This window comes from Phocoena sinus, chromosome 3, assembly GCF_008692025.1.
Source record: "Phocoena sinus isolate mPhoSin1 chromosome 3, mPhoSin1.pri, whole genome shotgun sequence".
Lineage (NCBI taxonomy): Eukaryota > Metazoa > Chordata > Mammalia > Artiodactyla > Phocoenidae > Phocoena > Phocoena sinus.
The window spans coordinates 137,013,495-137,030,638 of record NC_045765.1 but is presented as its reverse complement, the minus strand read 5'-3'; the positions used below and the strand labels follow the sequence as shown (position 1 = coordinate 137,030,638).

Here is a 17,144-nt window from a genome sequence, read left to right as displayed (position 1 = left end):
TTGCAGTTGAAATATGGTGATTTGACTATTTCTTAGGAGATCTTGGAGGATGGAATGCAGAACTTTCCTAGGGTAAGATGAGGAGGAAGGATTGCAGATACTGACTTTAAAATACCAGTATTTTTTAAAAAATTTATTTAGTTTATTTATTATTTTTGGCTGCGTTGGGTCTTCGTTGCTTTCGCTGGTTGCGGCGAGCAAGGGCTACTCCTCGCTGCAGTGTGCGGGCCTCTCATTGCGGTGGCCTCTCTTGCTGCAGAGCACGGGCTCCAGGCGTGTGGGCTTCAGTAGTTGTGGCTCGCGGGCTCTGGAGCTCAGGCTCAGTAGCTGTGGCACACGCGCCTGGTTGCTCTGCGGCATGTGGGATCTTCCCGGACCAGGGCTCGAACCCATGTCCCCTGCACTGGCAGGCGGATTCCTAACCACTGCGCCACCAGGGAAGTCCCCAAAATACTAACATTTAAAAAAAAAATACTGCTTAGTTTCATTTGTTTCCTACATGAGGGTAAGCTTTCATTGTAAAATGAATTTTACATCCAATTTTCAATTTATCAGGAAAACAAGTAAGATGTTGTTTGTATCTTTACTTATTTGCAATACCATGTCAGTGTTTCTCTTTCATTTTTCTCAGTTGGAAAGCTCCCTAATAAACAGATATTTTAATATCATTTTTGTAGATATTGGCTTAAATATTATTGTTTAGCATATTGATAGTGTCATGGAAAAAATGGCAATTGAAAAGTCTGGTGTTTAAATACCAGATGTTAAAATATTTTTAATGTTGAATTGATAACCCTTAACCCAAATGCCTCCTATAACCATAAGAAGTAGTCTTTTTTTGGTTTATAATACCTCACGAAACACTGATTTTAATTTACTTCTCCTTGAAAGACCTCTCTGAGAATATTTGTATTGTCAGCAGCTTAAATTGACCACAGAAATTATCACTAAACAATTTCAAAAATCGTGAGATTATTTAGGCATTTAAGATGTGTATAAAGTAATTAAAACCAAACTTTAGGAGGGTTAAGGCCGTACCATAGTTGGTTATTCTGCAACTGGGGTCACTGCCTAAGTTGTACGAAGGCCTATGCTCAATTTACAGTTGTAATGAGGAACATGGGATGTCTTGATTCTTCATTTGCTGTTCTCATCTTTAGAGGATGCAATTGCCTATGTTAAAACATGAACATAGGCTCTTTTGTGGAGGATAATAAAAACATGTAAGGTAATACATGCCACATGCATAGATGGTTGGCATATGGCTTTTCTCTTTGAGTATGGAATTGTTGCCCTTAGCTGCTATCATGGAACAGCCACATGGAAATGTTCATTATTAGTCACTTAGGAATGAGACCAGTTCCTTTGATCTCATTAGTTTGATCATGATTATTCCATTTTAACATGGTGCTTTGTAAAGGTGTTTTCAGTAGGTTATTCACTTGCAAGGGCATTTTGTGTTTTATTATTTTCTAATCATCCGAAGAAAAGAGGTATTGATGTTATAAAGCTTTTTTTCTCTCATATTGAATATATACAAGACATAGTGAGAGACAGAGCACATTTTCACTTTCTTATTTTACAATTAAAAAAGAAACAAATGGCATTTGAGTTTCAGATTTTTCTCTTCACGTTGATATATTTGAAACAACTAGTACATACTCTTGGGATAAATGTAAAGAAATACTTACAATGTCATGTTGTGATATAGACTGATATTTAGTATGAGAACCACCTTTTGATTCAGTGCAAACTTGCATTCATCTCAGTGACCAGTTTGCAGAATTATAGTGAGCGTGCCTATATTCAGGGCCCTATTCTTGGCTTTAATACAAAACAAAATGAATACAATCTCTCCCTTTTAAAAAATGCCTTTAAAAATCTTGATCTCCCTGATTTGAAGAAAAAGATGACGCTTAATTAGAATTAGCAAAAAATGCAAGATTGTCGGTAGTCTCATTTATATAGATGTAGCTAAGAACTGTTGTTGTTTTTACACCTGCCCCGTACCGCCCTTTCCTTGGTACACTGTTATTCACCAGTTCCAGTGGTGTGGGCTGCCAAAATCCCCACGGTGTAGCTCTGGATCATGTAACTGAAGCTTGGCCAACCATAGTGCCCATATGCCTTGTCCTGCTGTTTCCTCTGAAAGTTGGTATCTTATCCAAACTTGGCCAATAAGAGGCATACCTTGGATGTTTCCGTTTTGGAATCTTGAGAAAAGGAGGTATGGGGTTTTGGGCTTTGGAGTTGGAAAAAATGAATCGGAGGCAAGCGGTAGCCAAGCAGATAAAGCCAATCAGAGGTAAGAGTACCGGAGAGGAAGAGGATTTTAGTTGCTTCATGTCTCAGTTTTGGTGGAACTCAGAATTGCCCTTTTCCTTCCAAGATCTTTCCAAAATAAGCCTCTTCTTTTCTTACAACTTAATTTAAGTTTAAAAAGTCCTGTCTGGTGAAATAGACAAGAATCCTTAATCAACAGGATACTTGTTTGCATGTGAATGTGTTACTTCTAATGCTCTAGATATCTTCTCTTAAATATTTCATGGCTTCCTACAAATATCTTTATTTAAACAAAGTTTGGAACAGCTAAAACATTCCCTGATAAGGCAAAGGTAAGTTTTATTTTTGCTGAATAATCATAAAACCTGAATTAAGAAACATCCAAATTATTAGAACTGTGCATATTAATGATGATCTATTTAAATAGTGTCCACAACCTTGCTTGGACCCTGGACCCAACTTGCGTTATTATGTAATTTTTTCTCTCTACTTTTCAAATCAAACTCATTGGCTTACTCTATCCCCTTGAAATCAGATTTTGCAGCCTCCTGGCTTTCCTCCAAAAGTCTTTCATTGTTTCACAAGCCATCCTTGTTTTTAATTCATCCTTCTTTATCCACTGTGCAAACTAGGTGGACCTGAATACTTAGGAAAAATTGAAAGCATTTGGTTGTTATTAGAGTAGGGATAGCTGACTCACACATGTAAAACATTAAAGAAACCTTACAAATGTTTGAGTGATTTTTTTTTCTGTTGTTGTTGTTTGGGCCTGTGGGGCATTTAACCACATCCTGCCAAGCACACAACACATGAGTTTCTCTCTTTATTACCAGGTATAGTTTTAGGCTAATAAAACAAACAAGGCCAATATTTTCATTTTCTTTTCCCAGCATTTTTATTGATTCATTTAAATGTAACATACTATACACTGTTCAGCCTTTTGGGAGGTAGGAGGAGGGAGGGAATCTATATCTTTATGAGGAGTCTCCTCGAAATCAACACTCAGATGGACAAACATTTGTGGCTGACGCACCTTGACATTGTAGCCAGGGGTCACACTTCCTACAGAGACAGAACTCCCAAAATCATGATTTTCTTTTTAAACATATGACATTTAGTACTGGAGCTGCTTTTCCTTCAGTAGCACAATCCAGCTGCAAAGAGGACCAGAATTCTATCCCAATACCAAGCAAAGATGCCATTTTTGAATGTGGAGAATCTCATTACTCCTTACCAAATGGTTTCTGTCTTTCTCTCTGTCAATGTGTGTGTTTAGGGGAGAGGTGAAGGAAATGTTTTCTATTTTTGGCTTCTGCAAGCTTTGATACATTTTGCTAGAAGCTGTTTTACTGTTGTGAGTACTATAATGATGACTGTTTACACATAGTCTCTTGGTAATCTAAATGGCTATGTGAAATACGAATCCAGTTTGTGCCCTATTTGCTGTTACCATGGTCATCTAATACTGTATTTGTCTCACCAAACATTTAATTTTGGTTGTGGGTGGTCAATGTTCATGTGTCAGGTGCAATTATTATTTTAAAATAAAACACTAAAGATAATCTAGTTCTCATAGGAATGCATTACATTATAGCGCTCAGACTCAGTTACCAATTAAATTTTAACAGATTCCAACCACAAAATTAAACATTTTTAGAATCCCATTTGTCAAAAAGCAAGTTGGAAGCCAAGTACCATAAAATGCAACTTTAGCCATAAGGCAAAACACTCTGCCTCAAATGCATTTCCTTTGAAATCCCAACTTTTTAAGGAATGAGAAAAATATGACCTTTTATGGGATTACTTTATGGGAAAGTTTCTTAATAAAGCTAATTCTTAAATAACAGATTAACTGGAAGTGCTGGTTAAGCATTGACACAATTAAGTTATTAGAGAGGATCACAAAACACCAGCCTTTCTAGAGGTTAAACTTTAGTAAAAAGACACATTTAGTGAGTCTTTCCTTTGTACCAAAATACTGTGTCCAAACAATAAAAATAAACAGACCTTTTCAAAACAAGAAATATGAAGGTAAAACTGCAGCATCAATATAATCTTATAGTTATCACTTAAAGTATTTAGAGCAAATAGTATTTTTCTACACTTTTAAAGATCACTACAGACACTGCAAATAAGGCTTATGTATTTATTTAGTGGAATACTATGTGATGATGACTGGTACGCTCTTATGTACTGTTTTCTATACCTGCTCTAACAAAATGAATTTCAATAAGGTTACATTATGGAACCTTCCAAAGCTCTTTAAATTTACAGAAAATAAGTTTTATTGGATTTTGTAAAGACTAGATCATACAGCTTGAACAGCTTGAACAGGTTGCAGTATATGGTTATACATATACCAGAATATATTTGCTCAGTTTAAGCCCCTTGGAGGGTTGCACTTCATACCAAATTCTTTGATAGTTCCTTTGGGGGAGATTCACTATGTGAGACTTATAAAGTATTCTTATATATGCAGACAGCCTCTTCATCACTTACCACTGTGATATATGGCCAAAAAATCATTAGTAAATAATGAGGCTAGGCTACTAAAATGTATGTAACAATTTTCCTTCTTTTAATATCTTGGAGACACACTGATGTATTGAAAGAGAAGAATTTGGCCTTCTGGTCTATTTCTTAGGAAAGGAAGCTTTAGGAGTGATGTATGGTTTTAAATGATGGCAAACATCTCTCACTCAAGCCATGCCATAGCACTGTCATATTTATTGTTGATGGTTCTTATGGCAGAAGTGCAGATTAAGTCAGCTGATAGCACATGGGGCACTCACACTCTTTCCTCGATTTTATCTCCTACTCTTGAAGTGTTTGCCAAGTTTTAAAAACACTTTGTCATGAACATGCATGTGGTGTGCTAAAGAAAAAGAAAAGGTAAATCAGAGGGCAGCTGATGAGGGTACTCTTTAAAACCCCAAAAGATATTTAACATCCTATTAAATAAATAACTTAGAAAGAAATAGAAAGGGGTGAAGGCAGAATGCACAAGCATACCATACTATTTGTTTTGTTAGAACAGTTTTACACTACCATGTTTATATTTTTTAATCCTATCCAATTCTTCCATGATGCCACGCCCAAAGCTCCTTTGGTTGTGCATATGATATGACCCAAGTGCTTTCCAGTAAATGCTTGCGTGTCTTACTGCTCATTGAATCATTAGGCTTGAATGAGCAATGAAAGTCTTTGATATGAGTTCGTATTCCATAAATAACTTTCCCGAAGATCATTCAACAGACTGTTCCTTGTCCTTTAAGTTCTATCTCAGAGGTTAAAAACAAAAACATAAACAAAAACTTAACCCCAAAACTCAGCCACAATATTGTTCACTTAGGAATAACTTCCATCCCATCTGATCTGCTTATATCTCAATTACAAAGCAGGACACAGAACTAATTAAGAGAACATCATATGTCAGCAGAGAGTACAAAAACCTTCAAAGGCTTCCTTTCTTTCAACCAAGCAGATACTTGCAATGTGTCTTTTCCTTTTGAGCTACTATCTTCACGAAGAACACCAACTTTTACCAACTGGTAAAAGAGCCTTTGGTTATCCTGCATCCACAAACATTGCCTTCCTCTAGGAGTGTACCACCATTGGAAGAAAATGAGCTGAGGTGTTTTTCCTTCGTGTTTTCTGTCCTCTCCTGGGAGCTCCTTTTCCATTCAATGCCACATACATTTGCCTCCCATTGTGCTGCCAGTTAAAGGATGCATAGGTATTGTATCCGTTTTCCTCAATCCTCTCCTTCAGCTTACAGTCATTGTTAAATTCTTTCTGCAAGGGAAAAACAAAATCTTTTATTCCTACGGTGATGATACTTGATTCTATTTCACACAAACCATCCAGAGAACTCCAGTTCCTGGGTTTTATTTACTGTTGCCCTTTGTACATAAGTTGTGCACTTAATACAAAACATCAACAACAGAAGAGTAAAACTCATAAAAGACAAAACAGATTCTACATTAGAAGGCATGTGATTTATTTTAATCTATCATCATAACCACATATTGGGCCCCTTTTAAAAAGCTGATGTGCATTGAACATGACATGTTTAAGTGCCTAGAATGATTGTTAAGAAGCAAGCATTCCAGTAACAATATTCGTGATGAGCCAATGATAAAGAATGTTGTTATAATCCTATTTTTCAGAGTAATAACTGGGGTTCCACGGGAAAAACAGAATTACAGGAAAAAAGTGGGCTTATCAAGTTTCCAAATGTTATCTACCTATAAATCCACAATAAATACACACACATTGATAAGAAAGCAGATTTTAAAGCAAAACCATAATAGTTCTAGATAACCAAGAGGCCCTGGGAGTGAGGGATGTCCCTCTCTTCCAAATACCAGATTTCTCAATTTTGTAAATTATTTACAATTTTCCGTAACTTGGAATTTTGACCAATTTTACTCTGAGGTTTAGGAATAGTTGAACGGTAGGACATGAGACAACCTTGCTTTGTGAATTTCCATGTCAAAGAAACTATAAATCTGGTGACTAGCACTGCTTATATTGTATAAGCCTGAAGACTTGGGTCCTGGGAAATTCCACTTTACAGACACAGTCCTTTGGCTTTGTTTCAAGTGGCCAAGTTTTTTAAGGGGATCTTTTGTGACAAAGATTGATCACTCATTCATCTTAGAAATCCAGATTCTCACTCTGGAGTTAATAACAAAGAGGAGATACCTCACTAATCTCAAAACTCTGACTTCAGAAATATCCCTTTCCCCTTATACCCAAACTAAAGCAGTTTAAAAGCTAAGGAATTGGGGCTTTTGCTCTTCTGGGTCTATCTTCTCTATGCAAATCAAGGGCATTGTAGGCATCTTTCAGCTGAAACTTCTACTAGGCAGTTCAGTTTTTCTCAGCTCCGCACTTTTTGGAAATTTTGACTAAATTCCCAACTCCTGAATGTGTGTATATTTAAATATCCAGGTTTCTGCAGGCTAGATCCTAATTTTGAACATTATCACAACTGTAATGAACAGGTATATTTTATGTTAATGTTACCAGTTTAAGCTTTGTTTTCTGGAATTTATTTATCCTCTGTGCTTCTCTTCTATAAAGAATATTTAAAGGTAATGTTCAAGTAACGACTTATTTGGTTGAAAGTAAGAAGAAAAGGTAAATCATTTAAGGTAATGATTTTAAAATAAAAATTATGCGTTAGAAGAGATTTGAATCCTTAATTTGAGTTTATTTTTTTCTATTTATTCATCCTAGTCTGTCTAAAACTGTATGGTTTTCAAAGCAGAGAGGGTTTTTTTTACATGAATAATTGTATTTTTTCAATAAAGATGGCGTATTTTAGAGAGTACAGAAGGATTGAGGTTATTTTAGCTGATTTTATATTTGAAATGGAGCTATGTATAAAAAAGTAGGAATGGATGCTAAATTATTTTTCCTCCCGAAAATTAATTTATAGAACAATGTCTCTGAAAGTGAATTACACCTGTATCAGACGCCTCATCTCAGGTATTTTGAATACTTAGACCATTGGTCAAATTTTTGTATCAGAATCTCTGGAGGAGACCTAGGAATCTATTGTTTACAGCATTTAGGTGAATCATAAATATTAAAGTCTAAAAAAAAAATCTAGGCTAGAGCAAGATCTCAAAAGTAGGGTTTTGGTAGTTTAGAAAAAGGTTTTGGATTTCCTCAGAATACCAGGGAAATTTCTTTGGTTTTTAAACCATGCCCTACAAGGGCTTGTCCTCTATACTTCAGTTTTATAATCTATTTACTTAATTCCATCTGTCAGGAGAAAACTCAGTATACAATAGACACATTGCTCAGAGGATGAATAATGAAAATCTAAGAGAGATAAGTTTCCCAAAAGGGAATCAAGGAAAATAGTCAAGAGACTAGAATATATAGTGTTAGTTTAATCAACCCCTCTGGGTTTTTGCCTAATTGCTATTTTCAAGAAGGCTATGGAATCAATGGAAATTATCTGAAAAAAAAAAAGATAGGAATTACAAGAGTATGTCACCTGATATACAGAATATATAGGATGTGTACTCATGAATTTTTTTTTTTTGATATACCCTTTAAATGCAAAGTTCCTAGTCCTATCCTGCCCTGAATAGGGCACTGAATTTGAGTAGATTTTTAATTTAATTTTGAACAAGCCATACTTCTTTACTCTTCCTGGTGGTAATGCAAAATTATAATAACAGTACACTATGGTTAGAGAATGAGCTTCTCTCTGAGACAGGCTGAAAGTGGAATGCATCGGCTATTATGGGCTGAGCTACTTGGAAAGGTAGTTACGTTAATGCATTGAGCTATTCCATGCTGAAGAAATCATGTGGGACAAGGCAAACCCTGTCCTCTTGAAGTCAACAATCTACGGGGAGAAGACAGTCAACAACAGACACATTATTGAGAGAAATATCTGATAAATGCCATTGTAGATCATTAAAATGGTATGATGTGATAGAAAGCAAATGAGCATCTACATAAGAAATAGAGAGAGAATGAAATAATCCATAGGCCTTAGAGCTCAAGAAGAAGCATAGGCACACTGTGTGAGCTGTGTTGGGATAGAAGAAAAAAGTGGGGGAATGGAAGGAAAAGTATTAAATATTTTTATGACAGTTCACTTGAGAGCTATCCATTTTTCCTTGATGTCACCTTTTTAAAGAAATATACTTTATCAATTAAAAATTTTTCAATCTTTTATTGCAATTAAAACTTCTATATTTTCTCTCTTAATCTAAATTTTTATTAGGTTTTACTTTATTTTTTATTTTTTTTTGCTAACTTTGGGATGCTTCAAAGGGCCCCTGAAACATCCCAAAGAGAGATTTTAAACTAATTATGTTCATTTGGTATGTTAAATTACATAGGAAGCATTGTCAAAAGAGTAATAAATCTTCTTAGGTTATTTTATGGGTAAATTAGGTTTTACTTTAAAGCATTGGTTTTGACTATGCATCAGTATCTCTTCAAAGAATATGTGCCCGGACCTTTTACTCAGTAATTCTTTTTTTTTTTTTTTTTTTTTTTTTTCTCAGTAATTCTTATATAAGAATTAGGGAGGGAAGGGACCTCGGCATGTTTATTGAAAAGAAAAACAAAAAAATGTCTCCAGAGTGGTTATGCTGTGAACTCCCAAACGGAAGCACTTTTTAAAATGGTCCATTACTCTTCTAGGCTCATTAGTAGAGCTACCTATAATGGAAAAATTTAACTAAAAATTTTCTGACCGCTTCACCCAAAAAGCATTTATCCTGATCAAAGAGGCTCACCCAAGGTATGCCTGACTCCCCAATTATAAGTGGATCTGATATGAATGAAATACAAGGCTGTTGTATGTCCAGACCAACGATGGAATCAATTTCCAGTGACTCTCACATTGTGGGTACCATACCAGGAGCATTAGGGAAACCTGGGACCTTGTTAGAAATGCAAAGTCTTACAGATTTAACTGAATCAGAAAATCTGGGAGTGTGTTTTAACAAATCCACTGAGTGATTCTGACACTTACTTAAGTTTGAAAGCTGCTGGCCCGAGGCAGGCACTGCAATCATCCTTATACTAATCAACACAATAGGTTTATTTACACATTTTAAAGTGATATTCCCTGATACTTGCTATGGAACACAGGGATGTATGTACTCAAAGCGCTGGCTGGGTACCAGCTCCGTAACTGAATTAATCATTATTGTTTAGGTAAATAAAATTCTGGAGTTGATTGAACAGCACAGAAAATGTTGAATTTACTGATGTGTCTCCCCATTTCAGATTTTAACGGAATACAAAACACCCATGTCCTCGTTTTATCTTCAGCTATAACACATACACACAGAGTATGTGGTTTTCTACTCAATCCAAGATCTTTGTTTTCAGTGATTCTTCCCCAAGTTGTCTGCAGCAACCATGACAATCTGACCAGATGCTTCCGTGAGAGTCTGACTGGTTAGCTCAGAGCATTCAGAATATTAGCATTCAGAGCACTGACTGATGAATGCCAGCAACAGTCTGCATGGTAGACTAATGGGTGAACAACAGAGGGGATTACAGAGTTGGAAGAGCTGCCTTGCCAGCCCCTGAAACGCTGGTGACCAGCCCTCTGTGGTTCTATTTACTAGCAATAGAATGATAACAAAACTATTTAATGTCTGGGGGAAACATTGCAAAACTGTGGTAATAATTTACTGAAGTGGACTTTTCAAATAAAAGTAGAATACTTACTGAGCCATAGAGTTTCCCCTTCTTGTTCATGGCTAAATAATAGTTGCTGTTAATGGCTTTGACGGCAACAACTCCAATTTCCACTGAAGTTATCTCCAAGATACCTAAAATATACAATTCAAAAAGGCTAAACTTAAAGAGTCACATAAATTTAGTTGAAAGAAAGAAAAATCAGAAGAAATTATGGTTTATTTTTTGATGCCTCCAAAATCAAAATCTAAAATAATTGGGGGAAAAAAACCCCAACCTTTTCCACTGTGACTAAAAACACAGCACCAATATGGAAAAAAATAGTAAGTCTTTAAATGAATTCCCTTGCATTTTACTCTGCGCATATAGGGGAAAATATCGTGTTAATTAAAATGCTTCCTTTGCTAACTCTGCATTTTCAGCCCCATAAATATTGAAACAGCTCTGCTCATCTTAACCTAGGTTTCACAAAAACTTATCAGAGCACACATCTGTACTATGGTATTAAATTAAACCTATAGCATATGTCAATAATATGTCAGATTTACTTCAACCTGTAAAAACAGTGGTAAACTGTTTCTTCTTTGTAGGACTTTTAGATAAACTAAATCTCTTGGCTACATTTAACTGATAAATTTATTTTTGGCAAATGTGTTGACATTCTGAAATACTGGGAGACTAATCCCAATATACACATTGTCTTTAAAATAGCAGAGTCACTACTCTGGGTTGGGAGAAAATCCATTAGTATTTTTTGAAGTTTTAGTTTCTTGTTTCCTAGAAAGAATGAAAAACTAAGGGAATTAGGAACTGATAAACAAGAGATCTTTTCCCCTAATAGACAAGTTTTGGTTGGTGCATCTAAAGATAATTTTCTCTGAAAAGTTGGTAGGTGAACTATCTACTTAAAATGCCCACCTAGTTTAGGTTAAGGAGACCTCAGGTCCTAAACGTACTTCTTAGTTTTAAACCCTTGGGAAAGCTTTCTCAGGGCAGAGAAGTAGCACTGTGATTAGCAAAGTTCTGAATCCAGACTGAATTTGAATCCTGGCTTTGCATTTAGTAGTGAATGACCACAGGAGAAGTCACCGAACTGCTTATGTCTCAATTTCATTTGCAAAATGAGCAGCATATTAGTATCTCCCTTCTAGTTTTGTGATGATTAAATGAGATAGTACATATAAAATAATTAGAAATTGCCTAGAGCTTACTGCCTCCTTAATTATTATGAGAGGAAAGTTTTCCTCCAACAGTTATAGAGTTTGAAGCTTCTTCTTCAACAAGCTGTGTAAATCCTGAACAGAACATACAAATTCCCACTGGCTTAGCCCATAAAATCTGAAAGCCAATATATGCTATCGTTTATCCTGTACTTACTATCATAAAAAACACCATCCTAAATGTGGTCCACAAATTATGTTTATACTCTTCCTAGAGGGAAAGAGTGTCTTGTTCTTAAGACATGGACACCTTCTTTCCTTTCTTCACAGGTTAACAAGCCACGTCATGGTCAATAGAAATGCTTTCATGCCCCCAAAGCAAAGCTGACATCACTAGAGAGACTTGTGCCAGAACTACATGCCATAGAACGTTCTGTTCTTATATTCTACAGGAAGCCTGCGACCTAACACAGCATACCTCCTCATTAATAGATTGAAACAGATCTCATTTGGCAAGCTTAAACAAGGAAAGATTGTGAAGAGTGAGGGAGACAGTATCTGTATTTTTTTGTTTTGTTTTATTGGAGTATAGTTGATTTACAATGTTGTGTTAGTTTCAGGTATACAGCAAAGTGATTCAATTATATGTATGTCTGTGTGTCTGTGTCTGTGTATATGTTCTTTTTCAGATTCTTTTCAGTTATAGGTTATTACAAGATATTGAATCAGTATCTGTATTTTAAACATCCCTTTTCCTTATACTGGTAGTTGCCCTCAAGGTACAAACACATACACACATTTATTTGCGCATTTTAAAAAGTACTTTCTTGTACTTTATTTCTTTAATTCTCCTGACAGTCATCTAAGGAGGTATGATTATTCTCAATTACAGATGAAAAAATGGATGATACTGAGGTTTTGTAACTCACAAGGTGATAAAGTGACATAGGTCTATAATGAGGGACCCAACACCTAAGCCTCTCACTTTCAGACTATTTTGCTCTCCATCTCTGACTATTTTGCCTCTCCATCATATCTCCCGCTTCTTTCCCATTTACACAAGGGAATTCTGCTAGAAAACCAACTGACGTAATGACTCATCGAGGTAATAGTCTTTAACGAACTAACATGCTTTTCCTCCCAAGGATCTGGCAGGCCACAGAGGATGATGCCCGAGTCTCAGAGAAGGAAATCCAATATACTTTATTTATGTCACAAGCAGAAGATATAGAACAAGGTAGTGATAAGAATCTGGGGCAAAATATTTAGACTGCTATTTGCTTTGCCTGCCAAAGAGGCAAGTAGGTACTATCAATAAATTATAAGGTGTTCCCTATGTATGCTTTTGTAACTGGAAATTGTTAGAATGAAAAAGGTTGATTTCAGCAATGAATTAAAGATTTTTGAATGTGAACAAGAAGTAGTGGGATTAAGCTATAGTAACAGACTGAGTTGGCAGAAGCAAAAATGTTCTGGTGTAATAAATATTACCGAATCTTTGATTATTTCTGAGAGTGCACTGGACATGGTAGATCATATTTATGCTCAGAAGCCCTTGGGTTTCTTTCTGCTTTGCACAAAATAGGAACACAATATTCAAAGAATTCATCAATCAATTAACCATTTTTCTTACTCTGCAATCAGTTAAAGCTAGCTTGAAAAGGTTCAGTATGCTTCAAAATAGAAAGAGGAAGACCTGGATGATTTAAGTCCTTTTGAGTCCTGAAGATGAACTTTTGGATACACCATATGTCATTAAGTCATAATTGATAATCTCATGGGTAATGGACAATGACATGTCTTTATTGTAAATATCTGTGAATGTGTGACTTTCTAAGGAACTCAAGTCTAAAGGACTTGCCTATTTTTTCATGAAGAATCTCTCCCATATTCTCTGTTCTTTGGTGAGGATGATCAAGTTTGCCTATAAAAGCATTTTTGGAAAGTATGTTTGTTGTTGGATTAATAACTTATAGTCCTATGGGTGTATAATTTGATGCAAAATTGAATGCCAACTGAAGGAAAGCCTGCCAGGGGAAAGTGAGGAACAAGGCAGGAAGTTGTTAGAAGGCTGGGGAGTTGTCAGTCTCAAGTTATCAGCCATCTTCTACAGACTCTAAGGATTTTGGCAAATAAGAAATATTTTATCTAAAAATATATAACTTTTAAAAGAACATATTAGAAAAAGCCAATTTTTAAAGCAAATTCCTTTAATAATAGCAATATATTAACTTTATTTTGAACTGTATTTGAAATCTTAAATAATAAAGTTTGATAATCAATAAAACAAAAGTGATTGTGACAAAAATCAGCTCCATGATTTATTTAATCTCCATGATTTATTTATATAAATCTACTGATTTATATAAATTTATATAAATTTATGGCAAATTCTACCGAATGAGGCAGCATCACCATAGTAATGGGGAGGATTTTGCAAACTGATGAACTCCAAATGGAAATAACATAGACATCACAATTTTCATGTAAATCAGTTATTCTTTTAACTTTAGGGCAAGAGTTATGTTTTGATGAACCACTGAGTTGTCAGTCTGAGGACGTAGCCATTCAAAAGCATTTTTCTCAGTTTATGCCTCTCATCCTTCTCCAGAAGAGAAGCATCTGAACTGTTTTCTCTCCAGCAATTACATTTGACCAAGACTACTCTCTTCGGGCTATGATAATAAACAAGCTATTGGCCTAGATAGTAACTTTCTCCTTAAATACCTTTTCATGGATATAACAGGAGAAAGAAAGTAAAAGTCATTTAAGAAAATGGATGTATACGGGGGGAAGTTAGATGTAAAAAATAAACGCAGAATCCCATTCTGCTCTCCTAGATAAGCAGAACATGAATATATAAATAAATCATGGAGATTATTTGAGTAAATTAATTCTGCTAACATGTACCTAGCACCAATGTGCAGGGCTTGTGTTAGCTCTCACGATGGAGGATGAAAAAACAAACGAGACACCATCTTTACCTTCAAGGAGTTTTAAAACTGGGTAGGAGAAAGACAGGAATAATTTAAGTAATTACAGCACAGAAAAATATATTAAGTGCTCTATTAGAAATAAAATATGTTGCCATGGCTTTAAGTAGTAAAGAAGTCATCCTGAAGAAGGTGGTTGGTATTTGAGGTGAACCTTTCGGGGGTAGGATTTTAATAGGTGGGAATTGAAAAGTCGAGGGGAACATTTTAGGTAGAGAAAAGTGAGAGTAATGAAAGGCATGGAGGAGGGGAAAGAGCTCAGTGTGTGCCTGAGCCACCGTTGGCTCTCCCCACCGATTGCACTTTGTGGGGGACACTCAGTAAAAGTAAGGGCTCTGCTTCATTGAGTAGCAGTGATGCTCTCCCGGGTGAGGAATGTACTTTTTTTTTTTTAATTTTTAAATTTTATTTATTTGGCTGCATTGGGTCTTCGTTGCTGTGCACGGGCTTTCTCTAGTTGTGGTGAGCGGGGGCTACTCTTTGTTGCAGTGCGCGGGCTTCTCATCGCGGTGGCTTCTCTTGTTGCGGAGCGTGGGGTCCAGGCATACGGGCTTCAGTAGTTGTGGCTCGTGGGCTCTAGAGCTCAGGCTCAATAGTTGTGGCGCGCGGGCTTAGTTGATCCGTGGCATGTGGGATCTTCCTGGAGCAGGGCTGGAACCCGTGTCCCCTGCATTGGCAGGCAGATCCTTAACCACTGTGCCACGAGGGAAGTCCTGAGGAATATACTTTTCAAAAAATTTATTGTGAAACTTGGAAGCAGCTCAATAAATGTCAGAGCCTTATGAATTCAGAATCAGTCACATCTTACTTTTGTCTAAACATTTTAACTCAAAATAGATATTAATGCTATATATAGTTTGTTAGTTTTAGTCAATGTGCTGAAACATATCATGACTAGTATAAGATGATACACAAATCCTATCCTCTCTAAGTCTCTTTCTTCCCCATGAATTGTTCAGTGGCCCGAATAGTTCTATTATATACTAATATAGAAAGACCTATGGAGTGCCTTGGCTTGTTGTCATATTTACACCGTATACCTCTGAGATTATGTGACCATACCCAATAGTGAGGGGCTAAATGGCTCCAAATATGGTATTCCGTTTAGAATCACTGTGGGTCTATCTCATTAATTGTGTATCTTTCTCAAAGAACTGTAGTAATCATAGTGGTCTTTTTAAGAAAATTATTAGAACAGTGCATAGTTCATAATATGTGCTCAATATGTATTTATTGAATGAACAAATGAATCATAAGTGGTCAGTCCAATGACTGGCTGAGGAAAGAAAAACTGGGTGTTCATTAAATAATTTTTTTTTCTTTTGACAGTAATCATCTTTGTAAAATCTTGAGATTAATTAGTAATTCCACATCCAAATTAAAGTTAGAGGAAATGCCAAAATGTGTGCTTCAAACGAAAGTTGATGAATTATAAAATATAAATGCTTATTATTCCTTTTAGGTAAATTATAACAAAGGCAATGATAAGGATTGTTTTACCTATTTAAATACTTTTCTCCAAAGTACTATTCTATTCTCAAAGTACTATACTATTCTAGCAAACACTTGATTTTTAGATTTCAAAAGTATTTTAGAGAAGCATACTTTTTAGTCCACACAAAGGGATTCACTTCCATATAGACTAATTTTCTAGGTAGCTAAAGTTTTTCAGCTCTCAGACTTTATTTATTAAAAAAAATAATAACTTGGCTCCTAAATCTTCAAGTTCACTCATTTCCTTGTTCATATATGGAGATTACTAGTTACAAGTTTGTTTCTCTTGATGACATTAGCACTGATGGCTTTCTCTGCTGTGAAAGTACATTGCTCTCATGAGCTTCTACATTAAACTGCCAAATTAATATGTGATCTTGTTAAAATTGAATGAAAAATATGAGCAAGGTTTGGAGATTTTCTTTTCTGAGTACAGGGCATGAGGCTTTATGCAGAAACCTTAGTATTTCTTTTTGATAGGCTCTCAGTTATATTCTGGAGAGTGGATATCTACACAAGTGTAATGTTAAAATTCTGGGATAAACATAAAATATATAGCTTTAAGTCTAGAACAAACTGCATTTATTTCATTATAGACATAAAATTAGATATTTTTATGTCTATCATGAAACACATGTAATTTTTCTTATGTAGTAAAAATTATGACAGCGAATTCGCAAATAACTTAATGGGGCATAATTTTGCTTTATAAACACTAGTGTTGAAAGACTTATACAGAAATTATTTCAGCTGGTAGTTCATTTACACCCTTGAATTTGTTGACAACTTGATTCCATTCATGGTTCTTGAGCATAAAATGCTACTTTACACCTAGAAAGTGCGACAGATTCTAGGTCTGCATGATCATGTCCAGAAAAAATACACAGAGGTTTTCAATAGCTAAATAATTGTCATCATATTAATTAGAAATATTTCAAATAATGTTTTCGCCTCTCTTTAATGTGAAACAGAGCTAAATTCAGTGAAGCCTCAACACATTATGTGAACTGTTGAACTCCCGCAC

General features: G+C 35.5%; 1 protein-coding gene across 1 annotated transcript in view; it reads right to left on the bottom strand.

Annotated features, from left to right (window-relative positions):
* Positions 1-5,076: 5,076 nt before the first annotated feature.
* The window catches only part of FGF10 (fibroblast growth factor 10), an 81,060-nt gene continuing 68,992 nt past the window's right edge, over positions 5,077-17,144 (bottom strand). The window contains exons 2-3 of the mRNA XM_032627371.1: positions 10,504-10,607; positions 5,077-6,078 (exon numbers count right to left, since the gene is read on the bottom strand). Of these exons, the coding sequence (XP_032483262.1) occupies positions 5,881-6,078; positions 10,504-10,607 (302 nt within the window). The 3' untranslated portion in view covers positions 5,077-5,880. The remainder of the gene's footprint in view (positions 6,079-10,503; positions 10,608-17,144) is intronic.